The 27,093-nt window shown below is 45.4% G+C and overlaps 1 protein-coding gene across 1 annotated transcript in view; it reads left to right on the plus strand.

Annotated features, from left to right (window-relative positions):
• Positions 1-6,551: 6,551 nt before the first annotated feature.
• Positions 6,552-27,093, plus strand: part of LOC311143589 (radixin) — a 60,493-nt gene continuing 39,951 nt past the window's right edge. Inside the window, exon 1 of the mRNA XM_084179439.1 lies at positions 6,552-6,578. Within this exon, the coding sequence (XP_084035565.1) occupies positions 6,567-6,578 (12 nt within the window). The 5' untranslated portion in view covers positions 6,552-6,566. The remainder of the gene's footprint in view (positions 6,579-27,093) is intronic.

The following is a 27,093-nucleotide window of genomic DNA, read 5'->3' on the forward strand; positions in this document are numbered from 1 at the left end:
TTTTTATAGTAGCCTAATGCATTATTGAGGTTGCTCATGGTTATGGAACTGAACTGAAAACAACGACCGTATACTTGTATTCAATATATTAAACTTCAAATGTCAGCCACTTTTTCTTCCAAATATGCTCCTCCTCACAGACTGCCATACAGTAAACCCATATAAGTAGCATAGATAAGGCCCTGCAACAGTTTGTACAGGGTGTTCTGAACCGGCGTGACCGCATCGCCGGCTGGGTCACAGACTGATGCTATCTGGTTACCTTGGCGATGCATTTGGTTTCCTAGCGGCCTCAGGGGAATCCCATCCCTGTCATTCCAACGTGATTACCTTGAAACACAGGATCATATTACTCAGGAAATGAACCAGGATATTACAAGAAGACACTATTTGTCATGGTTAGAAAGGTAGGGTATGGTTCACCTGACTCTGCTCTCTTATGGCTGTATCAGGGATTTGAAGTAGGCCTTACCCAACTAACAACAAACGTTCCACAACTTTAGAGACCGTTCCCTTAAGAGTCTAATTAGGTAATTTAATTAACGTTTTCATTGGAATGTTCCCGTGTTGTGCAAGGAATGTTTCCAAGAGACCATTCCCTTAATGTCAATTAGAACTTACCCAGAACGTGGTTACCATGTTCTCAGAAATTAAGATATTAATGTTCTAGACACGTTTCATGGGAATGTGGAAAAAACATTGTGTCCAGTTTTCTGTGGGTAAAGAGAATGTTCCGTCAACATACACAGAGCATGGTAGCCATGTTCTCAGAATATAAGATATTGATGTTCTAGACACGTTTCATTGAAAGTTGCAAGAACATTTGTGTCCCATTACATCTTGTTACTTTTGCCAAGCCAATCAAGGCCAACCACTGATCCATCCATAGCTCTTTGTCTGTTGGCAAGGGATACTCACAGTGCTTTTAACATGCAGTGTTTTCAACTTACATATTTTACACACTTTGACATACATTATGCATATTAATTTATACAGTAATTATTATATGGCCTCTCCTGGGATTTGATCTCACAACCTCTTGGTTTACAGTATTCCGATCTTCCTACATGCTAAGCCAACATGTCCAGTATCAGTTCATCTGAATATTATTTCATTGTTGATTTTATTTATTTATTTCAGCAATTTAAGGGCTGTCTAATGTTGGTGGGGCATATTAACCTGAATCACTATGATCAATACACCATTTTCTTGAGTGTACTTTTAACAGAGCTGATATTTACTTCAAAGTGTCTTCACCCTATTGCTTACACCTATCAAGTTGTTTCAGATCTACACAAGTGCCTAGGGAGCAGAGATGTAAAAAGTAACCAATTGTCATACTTAAGTAAAAGTAAAGATACACTACACGGCCAAAAGTATGTTGACACCTGCTCGTCGAACATATCATTTCAAAATCATGGAAAATTAATATGGAGTTGGTCCCCCCTTTGCTGCTATAACAGCCTCCACTCCTCAGGGAAGGCTTTCCACTAGATGTTGGAACATTGCTGCGGGGACCTGCTTCCACTCAGCCACAAGAGCATTAGCGAGGTCGGGCACTGATGTTGGGCACTTAGGCCTGGCTCGCAGTCGGCGTTCCAATTCATCCCAAAAGTGTTCAATGGGGTTGAGGTCAGGGCTCTGCAGGTCAGTCAAATTCTTCCACACTGATCTTGACAAACCATTTCTGTATTGACCTCGCTTTGTGCACAGGGGCATTGTCATGCTGAAACAGGAAAGGGCCTTCCCCAAACTGTTGCCACAAAGTTGGAAGCACAGAATCGTCTGGAATATCATTGTATGCTGTAGAGTTAAAATTTCCCTGCATTGGAACTAAGGCGCCTTGCCTGAACCATGAAAAACAGCCCCAGACCATTATTCCTACTCCACCAAACTTTACAGTTGGCACTATGCATTCGTGCAGGTAGCGTTCTCCTGGCATCCGCCAAACCCAGATTAGTCCGTCGGACTGCCAGATGGTGACGCGTGATTCATCACTCCAGAGAACGCGTTTCCACTGCTCCGGAGTCCAATGGCGGCGAGCTTTACACCACTCTAGCTGACGCTTGGCATTGCGCATGGTGATCTTAGGCTTGTGTGCGGCTGCTCGGCCATGGAAACCCATTTCATGAAGCCGTCCATATACTTTTGGCCATTTAGTGTACCTTAATAGAAAATGACTCAAGTAAAAATGAAAGCCACCCAGTAAAATACTACTTCAGTAAAAGGATAAAAGTATTTGGTTTTAGATATACTAAAGTATCAAAAGTAAAAATACAAGTATAAATCATTTCAAAATCCTTATGTTAAGCAAACCAGACGGCATAATTTTCATGTTTTTTAAATTTATGGATAGCCAGGGGCACACTAAACTCAGAAATCATTTACAAACAATGCATTTGTGTTTATTGAGTCCGCCAGATCAGAGGCAGTAGAGATGACCAGGGATGTTCTCTTGATAAGTGTGCGAATTGGACCATTTTCCTGTCCTGCTAAGCATTCAAAATGTAACGGGCGAGTACTTTTGGGTGTCAGGGAAAATGTATGGAGTAAAAAGTAAATGTTTAAAAAATATATAAATAGTAAAGTAAAGTACAAATACCCCCAAAGTAGTAAGTAGTACTTTAATGTTTTTTTACTTAAGTACTTTACACCACTGCTAGGGAGGAGGGGTTAGGGTTTCTTCTGGACAGGGCCTAACTATAAAAGTAACATATTACCCCCAATACTCTTCCGAAGTGATTCTGTTGCAATTTGTCAATTTTTCCACATTAAAAGTTGGAGATGGAACTCTGTGTTGTGTATTGTTTTGTTATAACTGGCATCATCGTTGCTTAAATGGCTAATGTGAGAAAGTACAGACATGCTACTATAAATAAACACATTTCTGATAATCTGAGAATTTGGCCACCATGTTCTGAGTATGTTTCTATCAGAAGTAGCACTACCACCTGGGCCATGTTTCAGCAACAAATTAGTAAAAGAGCTAATGTCAATCCTTATCAGAGACACGTTTGTTCTACATGGTGCTGTATATGTGGTGTGGATTTCAAGAAGACGATAGAGAGTTCTCTTTCAGATGCTCAGCTATCTAGAATTTCAATGAGAAACTCATTTGAATGAGACCAGATAGGTGTGTTGTAACTACTGCCAAATAACGACATTAACATGTATTGCTAAGAACGTGAGAGTAGGGGGACTCCCCAAGCGGGTCTCAAACCCAGGCCACCAGCCGCAATGACAAACACCCTAACTGCTGTCCCAATACGGGATATCTCTAGGGCATGTGCTTATTGGGCCAGTATAGTTAGACCCTGTCCAGAAGAAACCCTAACCCCTCCACCCTAAGCATTTGTGTAGATCTGAAACAACTTGATAGGTGTAAGCAATAGGGTGAATGCACTTTGAAATAAATCTCAGCTCTGTTAAAGGTACACTCAAGAAAAACGTGTATTGATCATAGTGATTCAGGAGTATAATTAAAACAGGTTAATATGCCCCACCAACATTAGACAACTATACAGAAAACCCTTATATCAATGATGAAAGAATTTTCAAATTAACTAAATGATAACTGACACAGACATGGTGGCGTCGCAGCAAGATGTGAACCAAGAGGTTGTGAGTTCAAATCGCAGGTGAATGCTAATTACTGTATAAATGAACATGCACAATGTGTCATAGTGTGTCAAATATGTAAGTTGAAAACACTATGTTAAAAGCACTGTGTGTGTGTGTGAGTATCCTTGCCAACAGACAAAAAGAGCTATGAATGTAGCAGTGGTTCACCAATCAGGGGCTTGAAGGGCTTGGCAACAGTAACAAGGCGTGATGTGTAATGATAAAAAACAATTTGGGGGGGGAGAACATTTCTTTGGGACCACCAGGCGAGGTCCTGACAACTGATACACAGAAATGTTGTTGCAACTTTCCAATGAAATGTGTCTAGAACATTAATATCTTCCATTCTGAGAACATGGCAACTATGTTCTGTGTATGTTTGGTGGGACGTTGATGGAATATTGTCCTAACCCTGAGAAAACTGGACACATGAATGCTCTTTCAACATCCCATAACACGCGTCTAGAATATTGTTGTATATTTTGAGAACATTGTAACCACGTTCTGGATAAGTTCTGCTTGACATTAAGGGAATGTTTTCCTAACTTGAATACCAGAACATGCTAAAAAGGTTCTAAGAAGGTTTTTGTTAACATAGAATGTTCCCCTAACTAATAGAAAACTGGACACTCAAACATTAGGGGAACATTACGGGTAACATTACAAAAACATTCTCTCCCTATAATTATTAGCTGGGTACACAGTGTCACTCCTGTGAGCCTTTCACCCAACTATCCGGAAGTTGTAATGCCCCCATAAGGAGAGTACAGTTTGTTGTCAGTTGTTGTAGCGGTGCTACATCTCCTTTGTTTGTATACCCGCTGTAGTATCACTCACACCACAGTTGGAGATGTGGCCATCAGATCTGTAAACACACACACACCCCGCAAACCCACTGGCCCAGCAGCCCCTCTACACTCGCTTGTACCACTGCAGTGATAGAATGAGATGAGAGAGGGAACAAGGGAATGGAGGGAGAAGAGGGAAACAGGATTTGTGAGGGGTACACCGACAGGGTGTGGAAAAGGCTTGTTACTAAAACACCTGGAACTAGTTTTATGAGAACTATATGCCATGTCCTGCTAAGAGCTACTGCGTCAGAGAGAGTGAAAGAAAGAGAGAGAGAACAGGAGAGAGATGAGAGAGAGTAATGTGTGTGTGGAGAGCAGAGCCAGAGCCTGTTACTTTCCGTATGAATTGTGACCTGGAAGCTGTGTCCATTTGAGAGTGACGCTCAGGCTTTGGTGAATGGAGGGGTCAGGTAACACACACACACACACACACACACATACATACACACACACACACACACACACACACACACACACACACACACACACACACACACACACACACTGCAGACAGGATTATAGCTTTTCTCTGCCAGGCAGGTTTATAAGTGAGTGGGGTAAACAGGGAGTACCTATGTTTGGCACCGGATGCTAGTTACTGATGTCACAAAGTCACAGGTTAAGGCTGCCCTGAGGTGGGTGGGGAAATCACAGGTCATCTTTCTCCCAAAGACCCACCAGAGGTCCTTATAGAGACTAATATAATTAGCTAGAATATATAGAAATCAGTCCTGCTCTAGTGATGAAATCTAAGCACCTGTGTCACGTTGAGGACGGTGATAGATATGATTGCTTCCTATACATGTTAGAGAGGCATGTCTTTCCTGATATATTTCTACCTCAGCGTACCACAACGTTGTGCCCTACTAAACGCAGTCCTGCTTTAGATAGGGACCAGGGAGTCCAGGGACTTGACTACACCCTGTCATTTATGAGGGAGATTAAAGGGAGACAAAAGAGGGAGATTTAAAAGTAGAGGTGTAGACTCAATACCTTATCTAAAATAGTTCCTGTGTCCTTCAAAAGGGGCATTCTCACTCAGAAGTTAGAATAACCTTATTGTCTTCTTTGTGCTCAATGAGGGAGAAAGTTTAAGTTAGGAAGCAATGTGGAGCTTCTGCCACCATCACTCTCTAGTCTGTCCACTCCTTTATCTCCTCTGTGCCAGGTAAGTGGGGCAGGCCCAGCTTGGGTTCTCTACCTCCCCTATCACACTGCAGTATATCTGTTCCCCCAGTCTCTGCTAGGGAGAGAGAGAGAGAGAGAGAGAGAGAGAGGTAAAGATAGAGTCAGATTACCGTCCCTCAGTAAGCCTGCTCCTCATTTCCTTAAAGCGCTGCTGCTGCTGCTTAGTTCTGCAGCCCTGCCTGCCTGCCTGGCTGACTGCTATCACATCTCTCTGCTCTCTCTCTCTGGGATGACTTTCGTTACTTCATTAGCAGAGCCTATTTCTGGCCTTCGCCATCTCATGGCCCTGGCACCACAGGGACTACTTCAAGGCCTACCTACCGCTGGTGCTCTATCCCTCCCCCTCCCTCCCTCCCATTTTCTCTTCTCGCTGTTTGGAGTTGTTGTTCAGGAGCCAGCATATGTTTTCAGTTGGGAAGTGTAGTAACCACTACAACTGACTCAATACAAAATAATTTCAAATGTGAAGGTTTTTTACATGAGTTTTGTCATCCTCAACTGTCAATCCTCACTGACATCGATGTTATTTAAAAAAAATGATCTCTCTCGCTATCGCGTGTTATTTATAGTGTTAATAATAACTGATCTGCGCTCTCCTCTGTTATATATATATATAGTGTTAATAATAACTGATCTGCTCTCTCCTCTGTTATTTATAGTGTTAATAATAACTGATATGCTCTCTCCTCTGTTATTTATAGTGTTAATAATAACTGATCTGCTCTCTCCTCTGTTATTTATAGTGTTAATAATAACTGATCTGCTCTCTCCTCTGTTATTTATAGTGTTAATAATAACTGATCTGCTCTCTCCTCCAGGCAGTGGAGCCAAGGGCGAGGCAACGAGACGGAGGACGATTTCTTTGCATTTTCTCAGCAGAAGGGCAAGGCTGGAGAGAGGACAAAGATGCCCAAACCGGTGAGACTCACCTCGGGGAAAAAATTATGAAAATATAGATGTGTAAACACATTGGGGAAACAATATTCACAGGAGACGTGAATGTTCAGATTGTGTTGTGAATTTCACAATGTATTTTCCACCACAACACCTCAGGCTTTGTTCCAAAGTATCTTTCACACCATGCAAGAACAACAGCCACATGTTAGGACACAGTAATCTGACTGTAACGTACACATACACCACAGGAGGTTGGTGGCACCTTAATTGGGGAGGACGGGCTCGTGGTAATGGCTGGAGCGGAATCAGTGGAATGATATCAAATACATCAAACACATGTATTAGATGCCATTTCATTTACTCCGTCCTCCCCTCAGCAGCCCCCCCCCCCCCCCTAACACATACACATACGCACACAAACACACAAAAAACACTTATTTTGTCTGTAACAGGCTCAGAGCTTGGGGACAGACAGACGGAGAGCTCCAGAGAGTCTCCCTGTGGTTTAGAGCTTACATAATCACTGTAAACCCTCCACTCTACAGACATGGATAGTCCATCAATCACTGTAAACCAGGGGTGTCAAACTCATTGTCACGATCGTTGAACGGAGTGGACCAAGGCGCAGCGTGATGAGCGAACATACTTATTTTATTAAGTGTACAACACAATAAACAAAACAACAAACGATAACGACACGTGAAGTCCTTGGCTACAAAAAACCATACGGAACAAGATCCCACAACTACTGTGGGAAAACTGGCTGCTTAAGTATGGCTCCCAATCAGAGACAACAAGCAACAGCTGATACTCGTTGCCTCTGATTGAGAACCATACTGGCCAACATAGAAAACACAATACTAGAATCCCGACATAGAACAACAACACATAGAATCTACACACCCTGGCTCAACATATAGAGTCCCCAGAGCCAGGGTGTGACAGTACCCCCCCCCCCCCAAAGGCGCGGACTGCGACCGCGCCTCAACATAAACCAAACAGGGGAGGGCTGGGTGGGCATTCCTCCTCGGAGGCGGTTCCGGCTCCGGGCTTGACCACCACCCTTCAACCATCCCCCCGTAGCGCCCCTGGTCCGGTCTGGCCCCGCTGGCTGGAGCTGGACTGGACATCGTAGGAGCGGATTGCTTAAGCTCCGGTGTGGAGCAGCTGACCGGTACCTGACCAGGCACCGGTAACCCAGGCACGGGTTGTGCCGGACTGATGACGCGCACCCCTGGCTTGGTGCGTGGAGCAGGAACGGGCCGGACCGGGCTGACGATGCGCACCCCTGGCTTGGTGCGTGGAGCAGCAACTGGCCGGACCGGGCTGACGATGCGCACCCCTGGCTTGGTGCGTGGAGCAGGAACGGGCCGTACCGGGCTGACGACTCGCACCCCTGGCTTGGTGCGAGTGGCAGGAACAGGCCGGGCTGGCGACGCGCACCATAGGCTTGGTGCGAGTGGCAGGAACAGGCCGGGCCGGGCTGACGACTCGCACCCCTGGCTTGGTGCGTGGAGCAGGAACGGGCCGTACCGGGCTGACGACTCGCACCCCTGGCTTGGTGCGAGTGGCAGGAACAGGCCGGGCCGGGCTGGCGACGCGCACCGTAGGCTTGGTGCGAGTGGCAGGAACAGGCCGGGCCGGGCTGGCGACGCGCACCGTAGGCTTGGTGCGAGTGGCAGGAACAGGCCGGGCCGGGCTGGCGACGCGCACCGTAGGCTTGGTGCGAGTGGCAGGAACAGGCCGGGCCGGGCTGGCGACGCGCACCGTAGGCTTGGTGCGAGTGGCAGGAACAGGCCGGGCCGGGCTGGCGACGCGCACCATTAGCTTGGTGCGGGGAGCAGGAACAGGCCGGGCCGGGCTGGCGACGCGCACCATTAGCTTGGTGCGGGGAGCAGGAACAGGCCGGGCCGGGCTGGCGACGCGCACCATTAGCTTGGTGCGGGGAGCAGGAACAGGCCGGGCCGGGCTGGCGACGCGCACCATTGGCTTGGTGCGGGGAGCAGGAACAGGCCGGGCCGGGCTGGCGACGCGCACCGTAGGCTTGGTGCGAGGGGCAGGAACAGGCCGGGCCGGGCTGGCGACGCGCACCATCAACTTAGTGCGGGGAGCAGGAACGGGCCGGACCGGACTGGTGACGCACACCACTTGCTTGGTGTGAGGAGCGGGACTGGGTTTCTTCATAACCCTCCGCTCCCTCAGCTGCCTACACAGTTCCTCTCGCCGTGCCTCTACTCTCACCTTCTCCCTTATCGCCTCCAGTAGCTCCACCCTCTGAACCACTAACTCCTGCTCCCTCTGGACCAATAGCCCCCTTAACCTGGTGGCCTCATCACTCAACCTCCCAATACGCCCTGTAGCTGCCTCCTGCTGCCCCGTCGCCCATGCCGTGTGCCCCCCCCCTAAACATTTTTTGGGGTTGCCTCTCGTCCGTCCGACGACGACACTGTTGACGCCATTGCTCCTCTCTCCGTCGCGCCTCCACCGTCTCCTTCCACGGACGGCGATCCATCCCGGCCTGGATTTCCTCCCAGGTCCAGGACCCCTGCCCGTCCACTATCTGCTCCCACGTCCAGGCTGCCTGCTCCTGGACACGCTGCTTGGTCCTGGTATGGTGGGATCTTCTGTCACGATCGTTGAACGGAGTGGACCAAGGCGCAGCGTGATGAGCGAACATACTTATTTTATTAAGTGTACAACACAATAAACAAAACAACAAACGATAACGACACGTGAAGTCCTTGGCTACAAAAAACCATACGGAACACGGAACAAGATCCCACAACTACTGTGGGAAAACTGGCTGCTTAAGTATGGCTCCCAATCAGAGACAACAAGCAACAGCTGATACTCGTTGCCTCTGATTGAGAACCATACTGGCCAACATAGAAAACACAATACTAGAATCCCGACATAGAACAACAACACATAGAATCTACACACCCTGGCTCAACATATAGAGTCCCCAGAGCCAGGGTGTGACACTCATTCCACGGAGGGCCGAGTGTCTGCAGGTTTTTGTTTTTCCCTTTCAATTCAGACCTAGACAACCAGGTGAGGGGAGTTCCATACTAATTAGTGCCCTTAATTCATCAATCAAGTACAAGGGTGGAGCGAAAACTTGCAGATACTCGGCCCTCTGTGGAATGAGTTTGACACGTGTGTTGTAAACCCTCCACTCTACAGACATGGATAGTCCATCAATCACTGTAAACCCTCCACTCTACAGACATGGATAGTCCATCAGACATTTGTTCACATTGTGCTCATTGAGCAATACATTTGCCAATTATTCCCCAAGACGCCCTCAGGGGAAAGATGTTCATCATATGTCAATATATTGTTGGATTAAATGTATTGTATTACTGTGGCTTGTAACTCAGACGTCTTGTTGTCTGCACTTACTGTAAGAGGTTCTGTCTAAGTGGCCCCTCCAGATACACTCAACAAAGACACGGTGAGAGTGAATAATGCCTCCATCAGGCTGCAGTGTGTTTTAGGGGAGAGAGGCAGACAGGTCTGTTGTGCTCTTAAAAGGGGGGATACAGGGACCTCTGGCCTCTCTAGCTTGCCTGAGGCACTCCATTAAATCAGTGGGTTTCAGTGTTGGACCCTTCCTTCGCTCTGGGCATGTTTTAATGATGGATTATTCCTCTGTAACACCACTTAATAGGCGTCCGAAGGTGTGCCTGTTTTTCATGTCTGCTGTAAAGGGGGTCCTTGTTAACTAGAGTTGGAGGGCCAATCTGTGGGAGGACACAGCAGGGAGTCTATGGGGGGGGGGGGGGTAGTGTGTGTGTGTGTGTGTGTGTGTGTGTTAGTGAGTGCTTGTTTGTTGTGTGTGTACTTGATCTGTATATTTGTCTGGCTTGTAAGCATGTATCACCATTGTAGAACTATGGTGTGGGGCATGGTGGGACTTGATGCATTATTGATTTACTGAAGCGTTTTGCACATGTCGCCCCTCCTATGGTCCGCCTCACTACTTTCCCTGCTCCACACCAGCATGCCTGCGCCCACCCACCAGGCAGGCTTTAAATATTTCATAACCCAGTTTTCATTAATATAATGGGAATTATCCAAGTCACTAAATCGAATTATCAGGTGTGAAGTTCACTCACCCATCCCTTTCCATCAGCCTCACCTTAGCCCAAACACATAGAAAAATGTAGGCTCTACATAAACCTCCACTCCCCACTTCTACCATCTCTCTCCCCTGCTCTTTATATTATCTTTACCTTTTGATGTCCTTCTAGTCCTCCCTCTCTATTCTCATCCTCTCCCAGTCTCTCTGCCTAGCTCTCCTTCTCTTCTTCCTTCCTTTCTCTCTCTGTCCTCCACCTCTCAGTTAAGGCGTCCTCATGCTTCCCATCCGGAACAGTTCGTGTATATATTATGAAGACATTTTGTGATGTTTTGGTTCGTTTTGGTCTTCAGCAATGGTTTTGTTCATCTTTTCGTGCACACAACATTTTTTCTCGAGGCAAACCGAAGTTTGGTAGCCGAAGTCTACACTCCTTCGTTGGCGATTGGTCAACTGTAGGGGTGACGCGAGTTTCTTCTTCTTCTCAACATGGCGAACGACAACTTCAAACATTGCTTGGCCGAGGAGGTACAGAAGGAAGCAAGATGGAAAGCAACATGCCGTCTTCACCAGAGAATGAGGTATGTTGTATTTTCTATTGTAGTCGAGGAAAAGTAGCGCTAGCTAGCCTAGCAGAATACTCATGCAGCGAAAGCAAGCAAGCAAGCCAACCAACTAAACTAAAGATCTTTACAACTTTTTGATCAAACATCATTTTGTCAGAGAAAGAAAATCATAAGTGTCCCACATTGGTAACACCAAAGTCTAAGTTCGGTATCAAGGTCCAGCTAGCTAAAATGTTGCAAATGTTTGAGCAGAGTTGAGTAGCTAGGCCTACTCAACTCTGCTTTGAGTAGCTAGGCCTACTCAACTCTGCTTTGAGTAGCTAGGCCTACTCAACTCTGCTTTGAGTAGCTAGGCCTACTCAACTCTGCTTTGAGTAGCTAGGCCTACTCAACTCTACTCAAACATTTGCAACATTTTATTCTCGGTTAATGATATTTGATATGTTGTTCATTGATCGTTTTGGATGGTTTGATTATGTGTACTAAATAGTCCTCTACTTTTTTAATTTTTCAAGGCACAAACACAAAGTGAATGGTGGCAGCACCAGGTTGTGTTCTCTGCTCCCCAGCATTGCCTCTTCACTGACCCCCAGCACTGACTGGTCATCGGCCCCCAGCCCATCTCCCGCACTGAGCTGCAGTGCAGAATGGGAAACCATCTCTTTGTAGGACCTGGGAAGCTCTATCCTGGGCCCACCTCCAAGACCTACTCCACTGGCTAGCTCCTCACCAATGCCACAGAGCAGCAGCAATAGTAGCAGGGTTGTGAGAAGAAGGGAGGAAAGAGCTGCAGACTCAGCCCTTGACACATCACTCGCAAAAGCATTGCAAAGACCGATCTCAAGATCTGGAGAACGTCATGCATTGAGCCACCAGCTTGTCCCAGAGGTAAATAATTTCTTTATTTCTTTATTCCCTTTCCTGTCTTCTGTTGTCTTTTTTCCCTCCTCTCCTCCCCATGCACACTGCTCTCCACAGACCTAACATTTCCCCCCTCTTCTCATCCTCTCCACAGGGCCCTGGCACCTATAGCTGATTTCATGGATGAACTATCGCCAAAACTCCGGGAGGAATTCGATCACCAGCTGCATGAGTTTGTGCATGACTTCAAGAATAGGACATGGACCGAACGACCGGGACCACAGTGACATTAACAACTTGTTATTGTTGTTCAGACATCTCAGGAGTCAGACACTAGACACTTTCATTTTATTACATAGACACTTTTGTTTACATGTCTGTTTTTCATGGACACATTTGTACTATTGTACAAATAATTGCATTTGTCTGACACTTTAATTATATTTAATTGGCACGTTGTTTACGTGTCTGTTCTTAGCAGACACCGTTGTATTGTGGTTTACTTTCAGAGCCCAGATGCAAGAATAAAGGTCAATTTTTTGAAAAAGCTCTGTTTCTTCATCTCGATACAAGGTGTTTCAATGCATTCTATTTGAACATCAAGTGCTGACAGCGTTGAGAAGAGCTGTGTGCCGCAGACTTTACTGGCTATCTTCTACTTGTGTAGTTCAAACTAATCTAAATTGCTGCACACAGACATCATGAAAATCCAGTTTATTTTTATTAGCAAGATTAAAACTACATTTTAGTACAAAGTACTTTGGTTCACAGTGCACACAAAGAATGTGTGCCTCCATCAAGGGGGGTGTGTGTGAGCAGTCCGAACAAAGGCCTATTCTGTATGATTGGCTGGTCTTGGGTTGAGTTGTCCTCTCCTAACCATGTCTTTCTGCCATGTCCAGGGGGGGAGAAGACGTCCCTGAGCTTGTTTCTTGTTTCGCTTGCAAGCCGTGTCACCCTGGCACAAGATAGTTTCCCTGGCTCTTGGAGATATTTGTCCCCTGCCAACCCTCTTCCACTCTCCAGGTTGGTAGTTGCCAGACGGGAGTGGCGTGTCCGCAAAAGCAGGAGACACGTATCTTGCATTCGGCTCATGAGCTTCATTTGTGGAGGACAGGTAGTTTTGGAGGGTCAGACATGCCTTCAGAATGTCCTTAGCATTTTCAGGGGTACACTCGATCGGCCGAACAAGAATCCTCATCCTTGCAGCCATTATGCCGAATGCATTCTCTAGGACAACGAGAGTGGCGGTAGTTGTAGGTATGCCCAGATTCATTGAGATGGACACCTGTGAATGAGAGGTAACTATAGCCTATAAATATAGCCTATTTGGTCCAAGAAAATAAGAACATACCATTTTCCAGGAATCATATTCCAAAAGCCTTGATAATAAATGGCATTTCTCATATAGATGTGCATACATGTATGCAGTAACAAGGGAAATTAGAAATAGAAAAAGTGAAATTGGTTCCAACATTCTATTATCAACATACCTGAATAAGGGCGCATCAGGTTCTCATGTAGGCGGAAAGCAGCATCTCCCAGGAAAACATGGACTTGGTGTTGTGGTGCCTGGCAGGACAGCTGGTGGTGGTAAATCAAGAGTCTTCTGCAGCAGTTTGGACCCATAAGAACTCTCTCAACCCTTGGCCGTATGTCCCTACATCCGTCTCTGTATCTTGCCTATTATACAGTGGGGAGAACAAGTATTTGATACACTGCCGATTTTGCAGGTTTTCCTACTTACAAAGCATGTAGAGGTCTGTAATTTTTATCATAGGTACACTTCAACTGTGAGAGACGGAATCTAAAACAAAAATCCCGAAAATCACATTGTATGATTTTTAAAGTAATTCATTTGCATTTTATTGCATGTCATAAGTATTTGATACATCAAAAAAGCAGAACTTAATATTTGGTACAGAAACCTTTGTTTGCAATTACAGAGACCATACGTTTCCTGTAGGTCTTGATCAGGTTTGCACACACTGCAGCAGGGATTTTGGCCCACTCCTCCATACAGACCTTCTCCAGATCCTTCAGGTTTCGGGGCTGTCGCTGGGCAATACGGACTTTCAGCTCCCTCCAAAGATTTTCTATTGGGTTCAGGTCTGGAGACTGCCTAGGCCACTCCAGGACCTTGAGATGCTTCTTACAGAGCCACTCCTTAGTTGCCCTGGCTGTGTGTTTCGGGTCATTGTCATGCTGGAAGACCCTGCCACGACCCATCTTCAATGCTCTTACTGAGGGAAGGAGGTTGTTGGCCAAGATGTCACGATACATGGCCCCATCCATCCTCCCCTCAATACGGTGCAGTCATCCTGTCCCCTTTGCAGAAAAGCATCCCCAAAGAATGATGTTTCCACCTCCATGCTTCACGGTTGGGATGGTGTTCTTGGGGTTGTACTCATCCTTCTTCTTCCTCCAAACACGGCGAGTGGAGTTTAGACCAAAAAGCTCTATTTTTGGCTCATCAGACCACATGACCTTCTCCCATTCCTCCTCTGGATCATGCAGATGGTCATTGGCAAACTTCAGACGGGCCTGGACATGCGCTGACTTGAGCAGGGGGACCTTGCGTGCGCTGCAGGATTTTAATCCATGACGGCGTAGTGTGTTACTAATGGTTTTCTTTGAGACTGTGGTCCCAGCTCTCTTCAGGTCATTGACCAGGTCCTGCCGTGTAGTTCTGGGCTGATCCCTCACCTTCCTCATGATCATTGATGCCCCACGAGGTGAGATCTTGCATGGAGCCCCAGACCGAGGGTGATTGACCGTCATCTTGAACTTCCATTTTCTAATAATTGCGCCAACAGTTGTTGCCTTCTCACCAAGCTGCTTGCCTATTGTCCTGTAGCCCATCCCAGCCTTGTGCAGGTCTACAATTTTATCCCTGATGTCCTTCCACAGCTCTCTGGTCTTGGCCATTGTGGAGAGGTTGGAGTCTGTTTGATTGAGTGTGTGGACAGGTGTCTTTTATACAGGTAACGAGTTCAAACAGGTGCAGTTAATACAGGTAATGAGTGGAGAACAGGAGGGCTTCTTAAAGAAAAACTAACAGGTCTGTGAGAGCCGGAATTCTTACTGGTTGGTAGGTGATCAAATACTTATGTCATGCAATAAAATGCAAATGAATTACTTAAAAATCATACAATGTGATTTTCTGGATTTTCGTTTTAGATTCCGCCTCTCACAGTTGAAGTGTACCTATGATAAAAATTACAGACCTCTACATGCTTTGTAAGAAGGAAAACCTGCAAAATCGGCAGTGTATCAAATACTTGTTCTCCCCACTATATGTCTTGCTAGGTAAAGCAAATCTAGTAGATCCCGTCAAGAGGTGAGGTAGAGGGGGAGGGTTGCGGTAAAGGAGGTTGGGGTGAATGGATGAGGGGTGCGGTAGAGGAGGTAGAGGGCGATGGTTGAGGGTGAAGAGGGGTGAGGCAGAGGGAGATGGGTGAGGGTGAAGAGGAGTGAGGTGGATTGGTGAAGGGTGAAGGGTGAAGAGGGGTGAAGTAGAGGAGAAGGATGGGTGAGGGGTGAAGAGGGGTGAGAGAGGGGGGTGGGTGAAGGGTGAAGAGGGGTGAGGTACAGGAGGATGGGTGAGGGGTGAAGAGGGGTGAGGTAGAGGAGGATGGGTGAGGGGTGAAGAGGGGTGAGGTAGAGGAGGATGGGTGAGGGGTGAAGAGGGGTAAAGCCTGGTCTCTGTGCCTTAAAGCCCCTGGTAACCGGCTTAGCAACAAACAGCTGTGCATTTAATTAGGCCTGTCTGGTACCACACACACACACAGACAGAGTTTACCATATGTAAAATCCCTACTTATCAAGTGTTTTTTTAGGGGGTAGATCAGATTCAATGTTGCAGGTTGTGGCTTCCATCAATGTAATTGTCTTCATCATTTCCAATCCCCCATATATATTATTTGTAAATATGTTTATAAAATATATATTTTCTTGTATATTTTCCTTTATTATTTTCCCCTAACCCTACCACCCCTCCCCTAATTGGAGTAAACTTATGGACAACAACACTTAGGCTTCTACTTCTAGCTTATACATACTATATACATTTTACGGACACAGTATAGTTTGTTTTTAGTCCCATCCTTCAGCTCCACTCAACCCCTCCCATCTGTCTCTGAACACCATCCAGTTTTGTTTTCTGTTTGCCATATATTTTTCAACTGTGCTGTGATGTTTCACAAAAGTTCTGAACCTTTCTATTCTCATAGATTCTACATATTGTAAATTAAAGATAAACATTTTTGCTATGAGTTTTATTATATTATTGATCGATTGACTATGACTTTTTAAATCACCTAGCAGTGCTATTTTCAGTTAGCTCCAGGTAAATGTTGCAAGTCTTCAGCCATTCCTGGACCTGTTACCAAAAACAAGCTACATATAGAACCAAAACAAATGATCTAATAATTATGTTTCTTCGCAGCAAAATCTGCAGAGCTGGGATGGTTGTATCCCCCATATATATAACATTCTATTGATTACAATAATTGTATATAATAATTTAAACTGAAAAACTCAAAGTTTTTAATCCAGCGTTGTCTTGTGTATCAGTTCATAAACCATGTGCCATTGAATCGGTACATCAAAAATCTCTTCCCAACTATTTTGCAATCTATATGTCACAGCTGTCAATTTTGGGGTCCTTAAATTAAACTGGTATTTTTTTATTTCTCACAATTTTCTTTAACCAATTTTACCAATACTTATCAAGTGTTGCTTGGGTGGGGGATATGTAAAGGGCTGCCTTGGGGGTCACTGGACCTATAGAAATAGCCACTCAAGCATAGAGATGGTGTTATCTGTTCTTCTGCCTGGTTTTCTAAGCCATTTCCAATTAACTTCCTGAATTAGCTGAACAGAAACTGAATTGACCCCTAGCTAGCAGACGTGGCTATGTATAGCCTAGTATCAGTCAGAGAATGGAGGGTTCTAGGATTCACTGTGCACTGCTCTGCTCTCCATGTGGTTTGTCAGTTGGTGATCAGCTCCTATCAGTTCAGAGACATCTTGCTCCGTCTGCTCTTCTCCTCTACAGTTTCTGTCAGTTTCTCTCGCTCTCTCTCCCGTTCAGTTTCTCTCCCTCTTTCCTGCTCAGTTTCTCTCCCTCTCTTTCCCGCTCAGTTTCTCTCCCTCTCTCTCCCTCAGTTTCTCTCCCTCTCTCTCCCTCAGTTTCTCTCCCTCTTTCCTGCTCAGTTTCTCTCCCTCTCTTTCCCACTCAGTTTCTCTCCCTCTCTCTCCCTCAGTTTCTCTCTCACGCTCTCACGCTCAGATTATCTCGCTCTCTCTGGCTCTCGAACACGCACAGACACGCTCACACAAACATATTCAATTATTTCCTCACAGAAATAAGCTACAGTGAGGGAAAAAAGTATTTGATCCCCTGCTGATTTTGTACATTTGCCCACTGACAAAGAAATGATCAGTCTATAATTTTAATGGTAGGTTTATTTGAACAGTGAGAGACAGAATAACAACAAAAAAATCCAGAAAAACGCATGTCAAAAATGTTATAAATTGATTTGCATTTGAATGAGGGAAATAAGTATTTGACCCCCTCTCAATCAGAAAGATTTCTGGCTCCCAGGTGTCTTTTATACAGGCAATGAGCTGAGATTAGGAACACACTCTTAAAGGGAGTGCTCCTAATCCCAGTTTGTTACCTGTATAAAAGACACCTGTCCACAGAAGCAATCAATCATTCAGATTCCAAACTCTCCACCATGGCCAAGACCAAAGAGCTCTCCAAGGATGTCAGGGACAAGATTGTAGACCTACACAAGGCTGGAATGGGCTACAAGACCATTGCCAAGCAGCTTGGTGAGAAGGTGACAACAGTTGGTGCGATTATTCGCAAATGGAAGAAACACAAAATAACTGTCAATCTCCCTCGGCCTGGGGCTCCATGCAAGATCTCACCTCGTGGAGTTGAGAACGGTGAGGAATCAGCACAGAACTACACAGGAGGATCTTGTCAATGATCTCAAGGCAGCTAGGGACCATAGTCACCAAGAAAACAATTGGTAACACACTATGCCGTGAAGGACTGAAATCCTGCAGCGCCCGCAAGGTCCCCCTGCTCAAGAAAGCACATATACAGGCCCGTCTGAAGTTTGCCAATGAACATCTGAATGATTCAGAGGAGAACTGGGTGAAAGTGTTGTGATCAGATGAGACCAAAATCGAGCTCTTTGGCATCAACTCAACTCATCATGTTTGGAGGAGGAGGAATGCTGCCTATGACCCCAAGAACACCATCCCCACCGTCAAACATAGAGGTGGAAACATTATGCTTTGGGGGTGTTTTTCTGCTAAGGGGACAGGACAACTTCACTGCATCAAAGGGACGATGGACGGGGGCCATGTACCGTCAAATCTTGGGTGAGAACCTCCTTCCCTCAGCCAGGGCATTGAAAATGGGTCGTGGATGGGTATTCCAGCATGACAATGACCCAAAACACACGGCCAAGGCAACAAAGGAGTGGCTCAAGAAGAAGCAGACCTTAATCCCATAGAAAATCTGTGGAGAGAGCTGAAGGTTCGAGTTGCCAAACGTCAGGCTCGAAACCTTAATGACTTGGAGAAGATCTGCAAAGAGGAGTGGGACAAAATCCCTCCTGAGATGTGTGCAAGAGCTGGTGGCCAACTACAAGAAACGTCTGACCTCTGTGATTGCCAACAAGGGTTTTGCCACCAAGTACTAAATCATGTTTTGCAGAGGGGTCAAATACTTATTTCCCTCATTAAAATGCAAATCAATTTATAACATTTTTGACATGCGTTTTTCTGGATTTTGTTGTTGTTATTCTGTCTCTCACTGTTCAAATAACCTACCATTAAAATTATAGACTGATCATGTCTTTGTCAGTGGGCAAACGTACAAAATCAGCAGGGGATCAAATACTTTTTTCCCTCACTGTATTTATGGGCTATAGGATGGGCAATGCTACGACACAAAGGGAATTATCTTTACACAGCACCAGAATTAGCTCCAATACCAGAATCCAGGGCACATAATCATACTTAGTTCACAATATACTGTAGTGTTCAATTGGACCACTGTGTGCTGAAGGGAAAAAGAGGTCTTGTAGCTATAGAGTTGTAGAATTATATATATTTTGCATAAAGACAGTTTACATCGAACATAATCAATCTACGTTGTTAGATTTGTGGAATATATATCGTGCAACCTTTCCTTTAATGTGGTCCATCATGTGTTAATGGTGCAGTGTTACTAAGGTCCCATTTCCCAGCCTAAGAGGTTAATCCTACAGTCATTGTTTTCTGTGCCCCAGTCAGTGTTTAAATCCCTGCTTAGTGGTGTGGGGCAGCTTTTTACAATTACATTAAACCAAGCCCACAAGGTGTCTGCCACGTTGTCAGCCACCTGTTACGCACGCGCACACATGCACGTGTGCACACACGCACACACACACACACACACACACACACACACACAGTCTTGTATATTTAACCTTGTGGGGGGTCACAATTCAGTCCCATTCAAAATACTATTTACCCTAACCTTAACCCGAAACCTAAACTTAACCCTAACCCTAAACCCACAGTAGCCCTAGCTCCTAACCCTAAAACTAACCCTAGCTCCTCACCCTAAACCTAATTGTAACCCTAACACTAATTCTAACCTTAACCCTAAACCCCCTAGAAATAGCGTTTGACCTTGTTGGGACTAACAAAAGTTGGTGAAATGTTTTGTTTACTATTCACACAAACACACACACACACGGTTTGTCGAGATCTGTGTAGAAGAACTTGACTGGCCTACACAGAGCCCTGACCTTAACCCCATCGAACACCTTTGGAATGAATTGGAAAGCCGACTGCGAGCCAGGCCTAATCGCCCAACATCAGTGCCCGATCTCACTAATGCTCTTGTGGCTGAATGGAAGCAAGTCCCCACAGCAATGTTCCAACATCTAGTGGAAAGCCTTCCTAGAAGAGTGGAGGCTGTTATAGCAGCAAAGGGGGGACCAACTCCATATTAATGCCCATGATTTTGGAATGAGATGTAATACAAGCAGCTGTCCACATACTTTTGGTCATGTAGTATATATATATATATATATATATATATATATATATATATATATATATATATATATATATATAACATATATACAGTACCAGTCAAAGGGTTTTTCTTTATTTTCTTACTATTTTCTACATTGTAGAATAATAGTGAAGACATCAAAACTATGAAATGATATATATAGAATCATGTAGTAACCAAAAAAGTGTTAAACAAATCAAAATATATGTTGTATTTGAGATTCTTCAAAGTAGCTACCCTTTGCCTTGATGATAGCTTTGCACACTCTTGGCATTCTCTCAACCAGCTTCATGAGGTAGTCACCTGGAATTCATTTCAATTAACAGGTGTGCCTTCTTAAAAGTTAATTTGTGGAATTTATTTCCTTCTTAATGCGTTTGAGCCAATCAGTTGTGTTGTGACAAGGTGTGTGTGTGTGTGTGTGTGTGGGGGGGGGGGGTATACAGAAGAAAGCCCTATTTGGTAAAAGACCAAGTCCATATTATGGCAAGAACATGTTTTCACTTTGTAATTATGGCATATTGTGTGTAGATGGGTGAATATTTTTTATTTATTTAAAACATTTTGAATTCAGGCTGTAACACAACAAAATGTGGAATAAGTCCAGGGGTATGAATACTTTCTGAAGGCACAACCAAAACCTTCATACAGCCCCGTCCTAACCCTCCCTAACCCTAACGTACACAACACAAAAATAGACACAGTACTTACTATATTTAGACACCAAAGCCGTAACCCACTAATCCTCCGACAGCCCTGTCCTGACCTGCTAATTCACTGACTACCAACATGTCAACATCCTCCTCTAATAATACTTGACCTACTGCATTTCTTTAGCCTCCTTTCTATGTGAATGCTCTTCTAGCATTGCACCTCTCTCCTCGTGCACGCTTCTGATAGATCCTCTCTCCTGGTGCACACCCCTGATAGATCCTCTCTCCTCATGCACGCTCCTGATAGATCCTCTCTCCTCGTGCACGCTCCTGATAGATCCTCTCTCCTTGTGCACGCTTCTGATAGATCCTCTCTCCTCGTACACGCTCCTGATAGATCCTTTCTCCTTGTGCACACTCCTTTAGCCTGACTTCCTTAGCATATTCTCTTGTTCCTCTTTCCTAGTGCACACTCAAAAGCCCATCCTCTGCTTGTGCACACTGCTCTAAGTCTGTGCATGCCCTTCAAGCTTCTATCTCTGGTGTGCACACCCATCTTACTGCTAGTGCATTGTCCCCAGCCTCATCTCTGCTGCTACTGGCCAGTGCTGTACTGTACTGTACTGTACTGTACTGTATATCAAGGCCAGTGCTGTCAGTCTGTCTGCTGAGTTGGCTAACTATGCACTGGGATATTTACTCCCTCTGTCACATGTCTTATTGCAGCTCTCCACTCTGCTCTAGCTTGCTCTCTCTCTCTGTCTCTCTCTCTCTGTCTGTCTCTCTCTCTCTGTCTGTCTGTCTCTCTCTCTCTCTCTCTCTCTCTCTCTCTCTCTCTCTCTCTCTCTCTCTCTCTCTCTCCATGTGCCAGTCTCTTCTCTCTGCCAGCCTCTCCTCTTCCTTCCTCACTGGGGTTATATCAGGACACAGTGTCTTACCTTGCTGCTCAGTATTTTACTGTTGTCTGGCTGAAACTGTACCACTGACTGGCTGCAGTCACAGACACACACTGAAGCAATGAAAGTTATTACACACTGACTGGAAGGGAGATAGATGGCCACATATTTGCGCTGAAACTACAAATGACCAATATAGTTATGATGGGCTAAATGCATCTTGTTATGATGGGCTAAATGCATCTTACATTTACATTTTAGCAGACGCTCTTATCCAGAGCGACTTACAGTTAGTGAGTGCATACAGTCACCCAGGTTACCATGACTGTAAGTCGCTTTGGATAAAAGCGTCTGCTAAATGGCATATTATTATTATTATTATTATTATTTATACATTATTATTTATTTATATTTTTTTCATACTGGCCCCCCGTGGGAAACTAACCCACAACCCTGGCGTTGCAATGCCATGCTCTACCAACTGAGCTTGTTATGATGGGCTAAATGCATCTTGTTATGATGGGCTAAATGCATCTTGTTATGATGGGCTAAATGCATCTTGATGTTTGGGTATGAGACTTGTTTTTATTTATTTGTCAATTCTTTTATTTTTTTATTAGGATCCCCATTAGCTTTTGCAGAAGCAGCAGCTACTCTTCCTGGGGTCCACAAAAGCACAGAACATAACAAGTAACAAATCACTGATACATTGATAGACAAGGACAGTCACATACATTTAAAATACAACAAACAGTGTGTGTGTGTGTGTGTGTCCTCACAGTCCCCACCATTCCATGAGTTGTTTTTTAATCTATTTTTTTAAAGGTAATTTTGCTGTTTTCTTGAGAAATTGGAGATGGAAGGGAGTTCCATGCGATCATTTCTCTGTATAAAACTGTGACGAGGTGTGAAAGAAGGAGTCAGGTGCAGGAGGTAAAATACCGAAGTCCAGAGTACTCCGGTGACGACGAATGCTGAAGCCTGCCCAAACCAGGAGGAGGGGCAGCCTCGGCGGAAGTCGTGACAGTACCCCCCCCCCCCCCCCCCCCCCCGACGTGCGGCTCCAGCAGTGCGTCGACCCCGGCCTCGGGGACGGCCAGGAGGACGCGGAGCAGGGCGAGTCGGATGCCGACGGTGGAAATCCCTCAACAGGGAGGGATCGAGGATGTCCCGCCTTGGGACCCAGCACCGTTCCTCCGGACCGTACCCCTCCCACTCCACGAGATACTGAAGGCCCCCCACCCGACGCCTCGAATCCAGTTGGAACGGACCGCCGGGGCCCCCTCAATGTCCAGAGGAGGTGGAGGAACCTCCCGTACCTCAGACTCCTGGAGCGGACCAGCTACCACCGGGCCTGAGGAGAGACACATGAAACGAGGGGTTAATACGGTAATCAGGGGGGAGTAACAACCTGTATGTCACCTCGTTTATTCTCCTCAGGACTTTAAACGGCCCCACAAACCGCGGGCTCAGCTTCCGGCAGGGCAGGCGGAGGGGCAGATTCCGGGTCGAGAGCCAGACCCGATCCCCCGGTATGAACACCGGCGCCTCCCTGCGGTGGCGGTCAGCGTTGGCCTTCTGACGACGCACGGCGCGCTGGAGGCGAACGTGGGCAGCGTCCCAAGTCTCCTCCGCTCGCCGAAACCAGTCATCCACCGCAGGAGCCTCGGTCTGGCTCTGGTGCCACGGTGCCAGGACCGGTTGGTAACCCAAAACACATTGGAATTATTTTTTGGTTGTACGTTTTACGTGATATCAAATTGGTAGTTACAGCCTTGTCCCATCGTTGCAACTCCCATATGGACTCGGGAGAGGCGAAGGTCGAGAGCCATGTGTCCTCCGAAACACAACCCCGCCAAAGCGCACTGCTTCTTGATACACTGCTCGCTTAACCCGGAAGCCAGCCGCACCAATGTGTCGGAGGAAACACCATACATCTGGCGACTGAAGTCAGCGTGCATGCGCCCAGCCCGCCACAAGGAGTCGCTAGAGCGCGATGGCACAAGGACATCCCGGCCGGCCAAATCCTCCCCTAACCCGGACGACGCTGGGCCAATTGTGCGCCGCCTCATGGGTCTCCCGGTCGCGGCAGGCTGCGACACAGCCTGGGATCGAACCCAGGTCTGTAGTGACACCTCTACCACTGGGATGCAGTGCCTTAGACAGCTGCGCCACTCGGGAGGCCCCAATCTGGAATTTTTTTCACAGTAATATTTCTCATAAATACTAGAAGAGAAGCAGTTAATCTCTTGTCAACCCTCAGCCAGGAAAGACTGGCATGCATGTTGTTGATGTTAGTTCTGCATGTGCAGTTAAAGGAATGCTGCTCTGTTTTGAGCGAGCTGCAGCTTTGCTAGGTCTTTCTTTGCTGCACTTGGCCATATTAACGGACAGTAATCAAGATGGGAAAAGTCCAGAGCCTGAACAACTAGTACAGTTGATTGTTGTGTCAAAAACACGGAACCTCTTTTTATAACAGACATACCCCTCCCCATCTTCACAACGACTTTGTAAATATGTCTTGCCAATGATAATTGACCATCCAATGTTATACCTAGGAGTTTAGCTTCCTCGACTTGCTCAATGGTCACACCCTTTATTTACAACTCCAGTTGAGGTTTAGATATTAGAGAATGTTTTGAACCAAAAAAATGATTTTACTTTTAGATGTATTTAAGACGAGTTTATTAATAATCCACCATTATGATACTGACTATAACTCCTTATATAGATTTTCAGTGAGCTCACTGGCTTTGGGTGCTGACATGAGTGTGGAATCATCCGCATACATAGTCATTCTAGCTTTGTGTAAGACCAGTGGCAAATCATAAAAAATAGGGAAGAGTAATGGCTCAAGGCACATCCCCTGAGGGACACCACACTGTACATATTTTATGTTAGAGAAGCTTCCAATGAAGAACACTCTCTAGGTTCTATTGGATAAATAACTATCCAACCATGTGATGGCAGGTGATGTAAAGCCATAGCAAGTATTTTTTATTTTTTATTTATGATCAATAACATCAAAGGCTGCACTGAAATCTAACAATACAGCTCCAACTATCATCTTATAACCAATCATCAGTCATCTGAGTCAGTGCAGTGTAAGTTGAGTGTCCTTCTCTATCTGCATGCTGAAAATCAGTAGTTAACTTGTTCTCTGAAAAATAGCATTGTATTTGGTCAAACACTATCCTCCATCATTTTACTAAGAACAGGCAGCAAACTGATTGGGCGGCTTTTAGAGCCAGCAAAGGGTGCTTTACTATTTTCTGTTTCCCATCAAGGTTGTCTATACCTGGTGGCTTATCATTATTGATGGATAACAATAGTTTTTACTCCTCTCCCACACTAACTTGACCAAATTCAAAACAGCAATCCTTCTCTTTCATTATTAGATCTTTATACCAAAATATGATGGTTCACTGTTCAATGTTGTAATATCACTTGAGTTTTTCCACTTCACTAGTGAAATAGCAATTGAAAATATTGGCAATATAATGGTTCTCACAGTTAGTTTCTTAACAGGTGCATGCTTGTCAACAATTGGCATGAATAATTGTACAAATACTTCCAGTGCTGCATCTGGATTCACTTCCTCATGCACATCAGACCAACATAATTTTTTTACATCTTTAACAAAATAATCCAAAGAAAACATTTTGTATGATCTCTTATGCATTTATTTAGGCTCAACCTTTGGCACTTTGGCTTTCCTTGTAATTGCCACAATGTTATGGTCACTACAGCCGATGGAAACTAATATTGCTTTGGAGCAAAGCTCTGCAGCATTAGTGACGATATGATCAAAGTTGTTTTCACAGATCCAACACTGTTGGTATGCACTCTAGTTGGCTGAGTGATAATCTGGGTTACATTACAGGCATTAGGCACAGTTAGAAGCTTCCTCTTGAGACGTCAGCTAGTTGCTAACCAGTCAATGTTCAGGTCACCCAGAAAATAGACCTCTCTGTTGTATCACACACATTATCAAGCATTGCACACATATTATCCAAATACTGGCTGTTGGCACTTGGTGGCCTATAGCAGCACCCCAAAAGAAGAGGCTTTAGATGAGGCAGGTGAACTTGCAACCACAACACTTCAAAAACATCTGACATGAGATCAAATATGAGGAATATGGCTCTGAACATATACAGCAACACCTCCCCATAGGCATTCCTGTTTTTTCTGTAGATGTTATATCCTTGTATTGCTACTGCTGTCTGCCTGTTCTGAGGCCTCTGTGTTCTATAGATGGGATTAAGATAGCGTGTGTTTTCATTAACGGTTAAAAGGTCTTATGACTTTTAGCTGTGGCGCAGACATAGTTATGATATCCTGGATTGCATTGGATTGAGTCCAATATTGCCCCTGGTGCAAATCTGAACCACTTAATTTATTCCCTGTTCCGTCTCCATCTTTGGCCTACCTCTCAGCTCCTAGAACAGAACTACACTGCACTATTCACTCCTCAATTTCAGCTGGCATGGAGGATTTATTTTTAAAGCAGTGAATAATTCAAATCCATGGAGTTATGTTTCTGTACCAGTAGTGTTTACTCATCGATGCACTAAAGGGACATCAGAGAATCCTCAGTCAAATGGCTGCTGCTGCTATTCTGGTGCCAAATGACTGCTATTGTACCTTCTTTCTGTGAAGCTCAGTGCCTCGGGACGGGAGGGGGAGAGAAATGGGACAGAGAGAGAGAGGGGATCATTTCAACAGAGCAAGTGTGACTCACTTAGATTCTGGCCCGGAGCACTTTCTGGTTTCTTTTGTGTCATATGAGCTGCATTGTGTGAATTGGGCAGAAGTTTTTTTTTTTTTAGTGTGTTTTGTCTTCGGTATGTCTGTGGCACAGCCCTCTTGGCTGCATCGTTGCTCAACTTAAAGGGGTAGTTGACCCAAATTATAAAGTGAGGATGAGAGCCTGTCTGACTTGTGTGTGCGTGGCATGCATATGCAGTGTGTGAGTAGATGTCCTACAAGAGGTTAGAGATATTTATAGAAGAATGATAAGAAGTGGAGCACACACACTCACACGTCTTCAGCAGAAGACTGCACAGGTGCCCACTCAACACAGTCCGATAACTCCAACATCCAAGTGAACACGCATTAGGCTACAGTATATGCAGCTAATGCCCTTGGCCCTCTCTCTAGTTCCCATGCAGTGGTGGTGTGTCAGTGTAGTGGATTCTCACTTTTTACTGCTGTACCCTACCAGTATGTGTTCTGTTCTCTCCAGCTGTGAGATGGAGGGATGCAGCTGAGGAGACTGATAGAAGGAGATAAGAGGGGGGAGGGGGGGAGGGGGGGAGCATGCTGCCATGTGGGCTCTGTGTGACACATGTAAACATATCTGTGGGACGTTAACATATGTA

The sequence above is a fragment of the Coregonus lavaretus genome (assembly GCF_964263955.1).
Source record: "Coregonus lavaretus genome assembly, chromosome: 16".
Lineage (NCBI taxonomy): Eukaryota > Metazoa > Chordata > Actinopteri > Salmoniformes > Salmonidae > Coregonus > Coregonus lavaretus.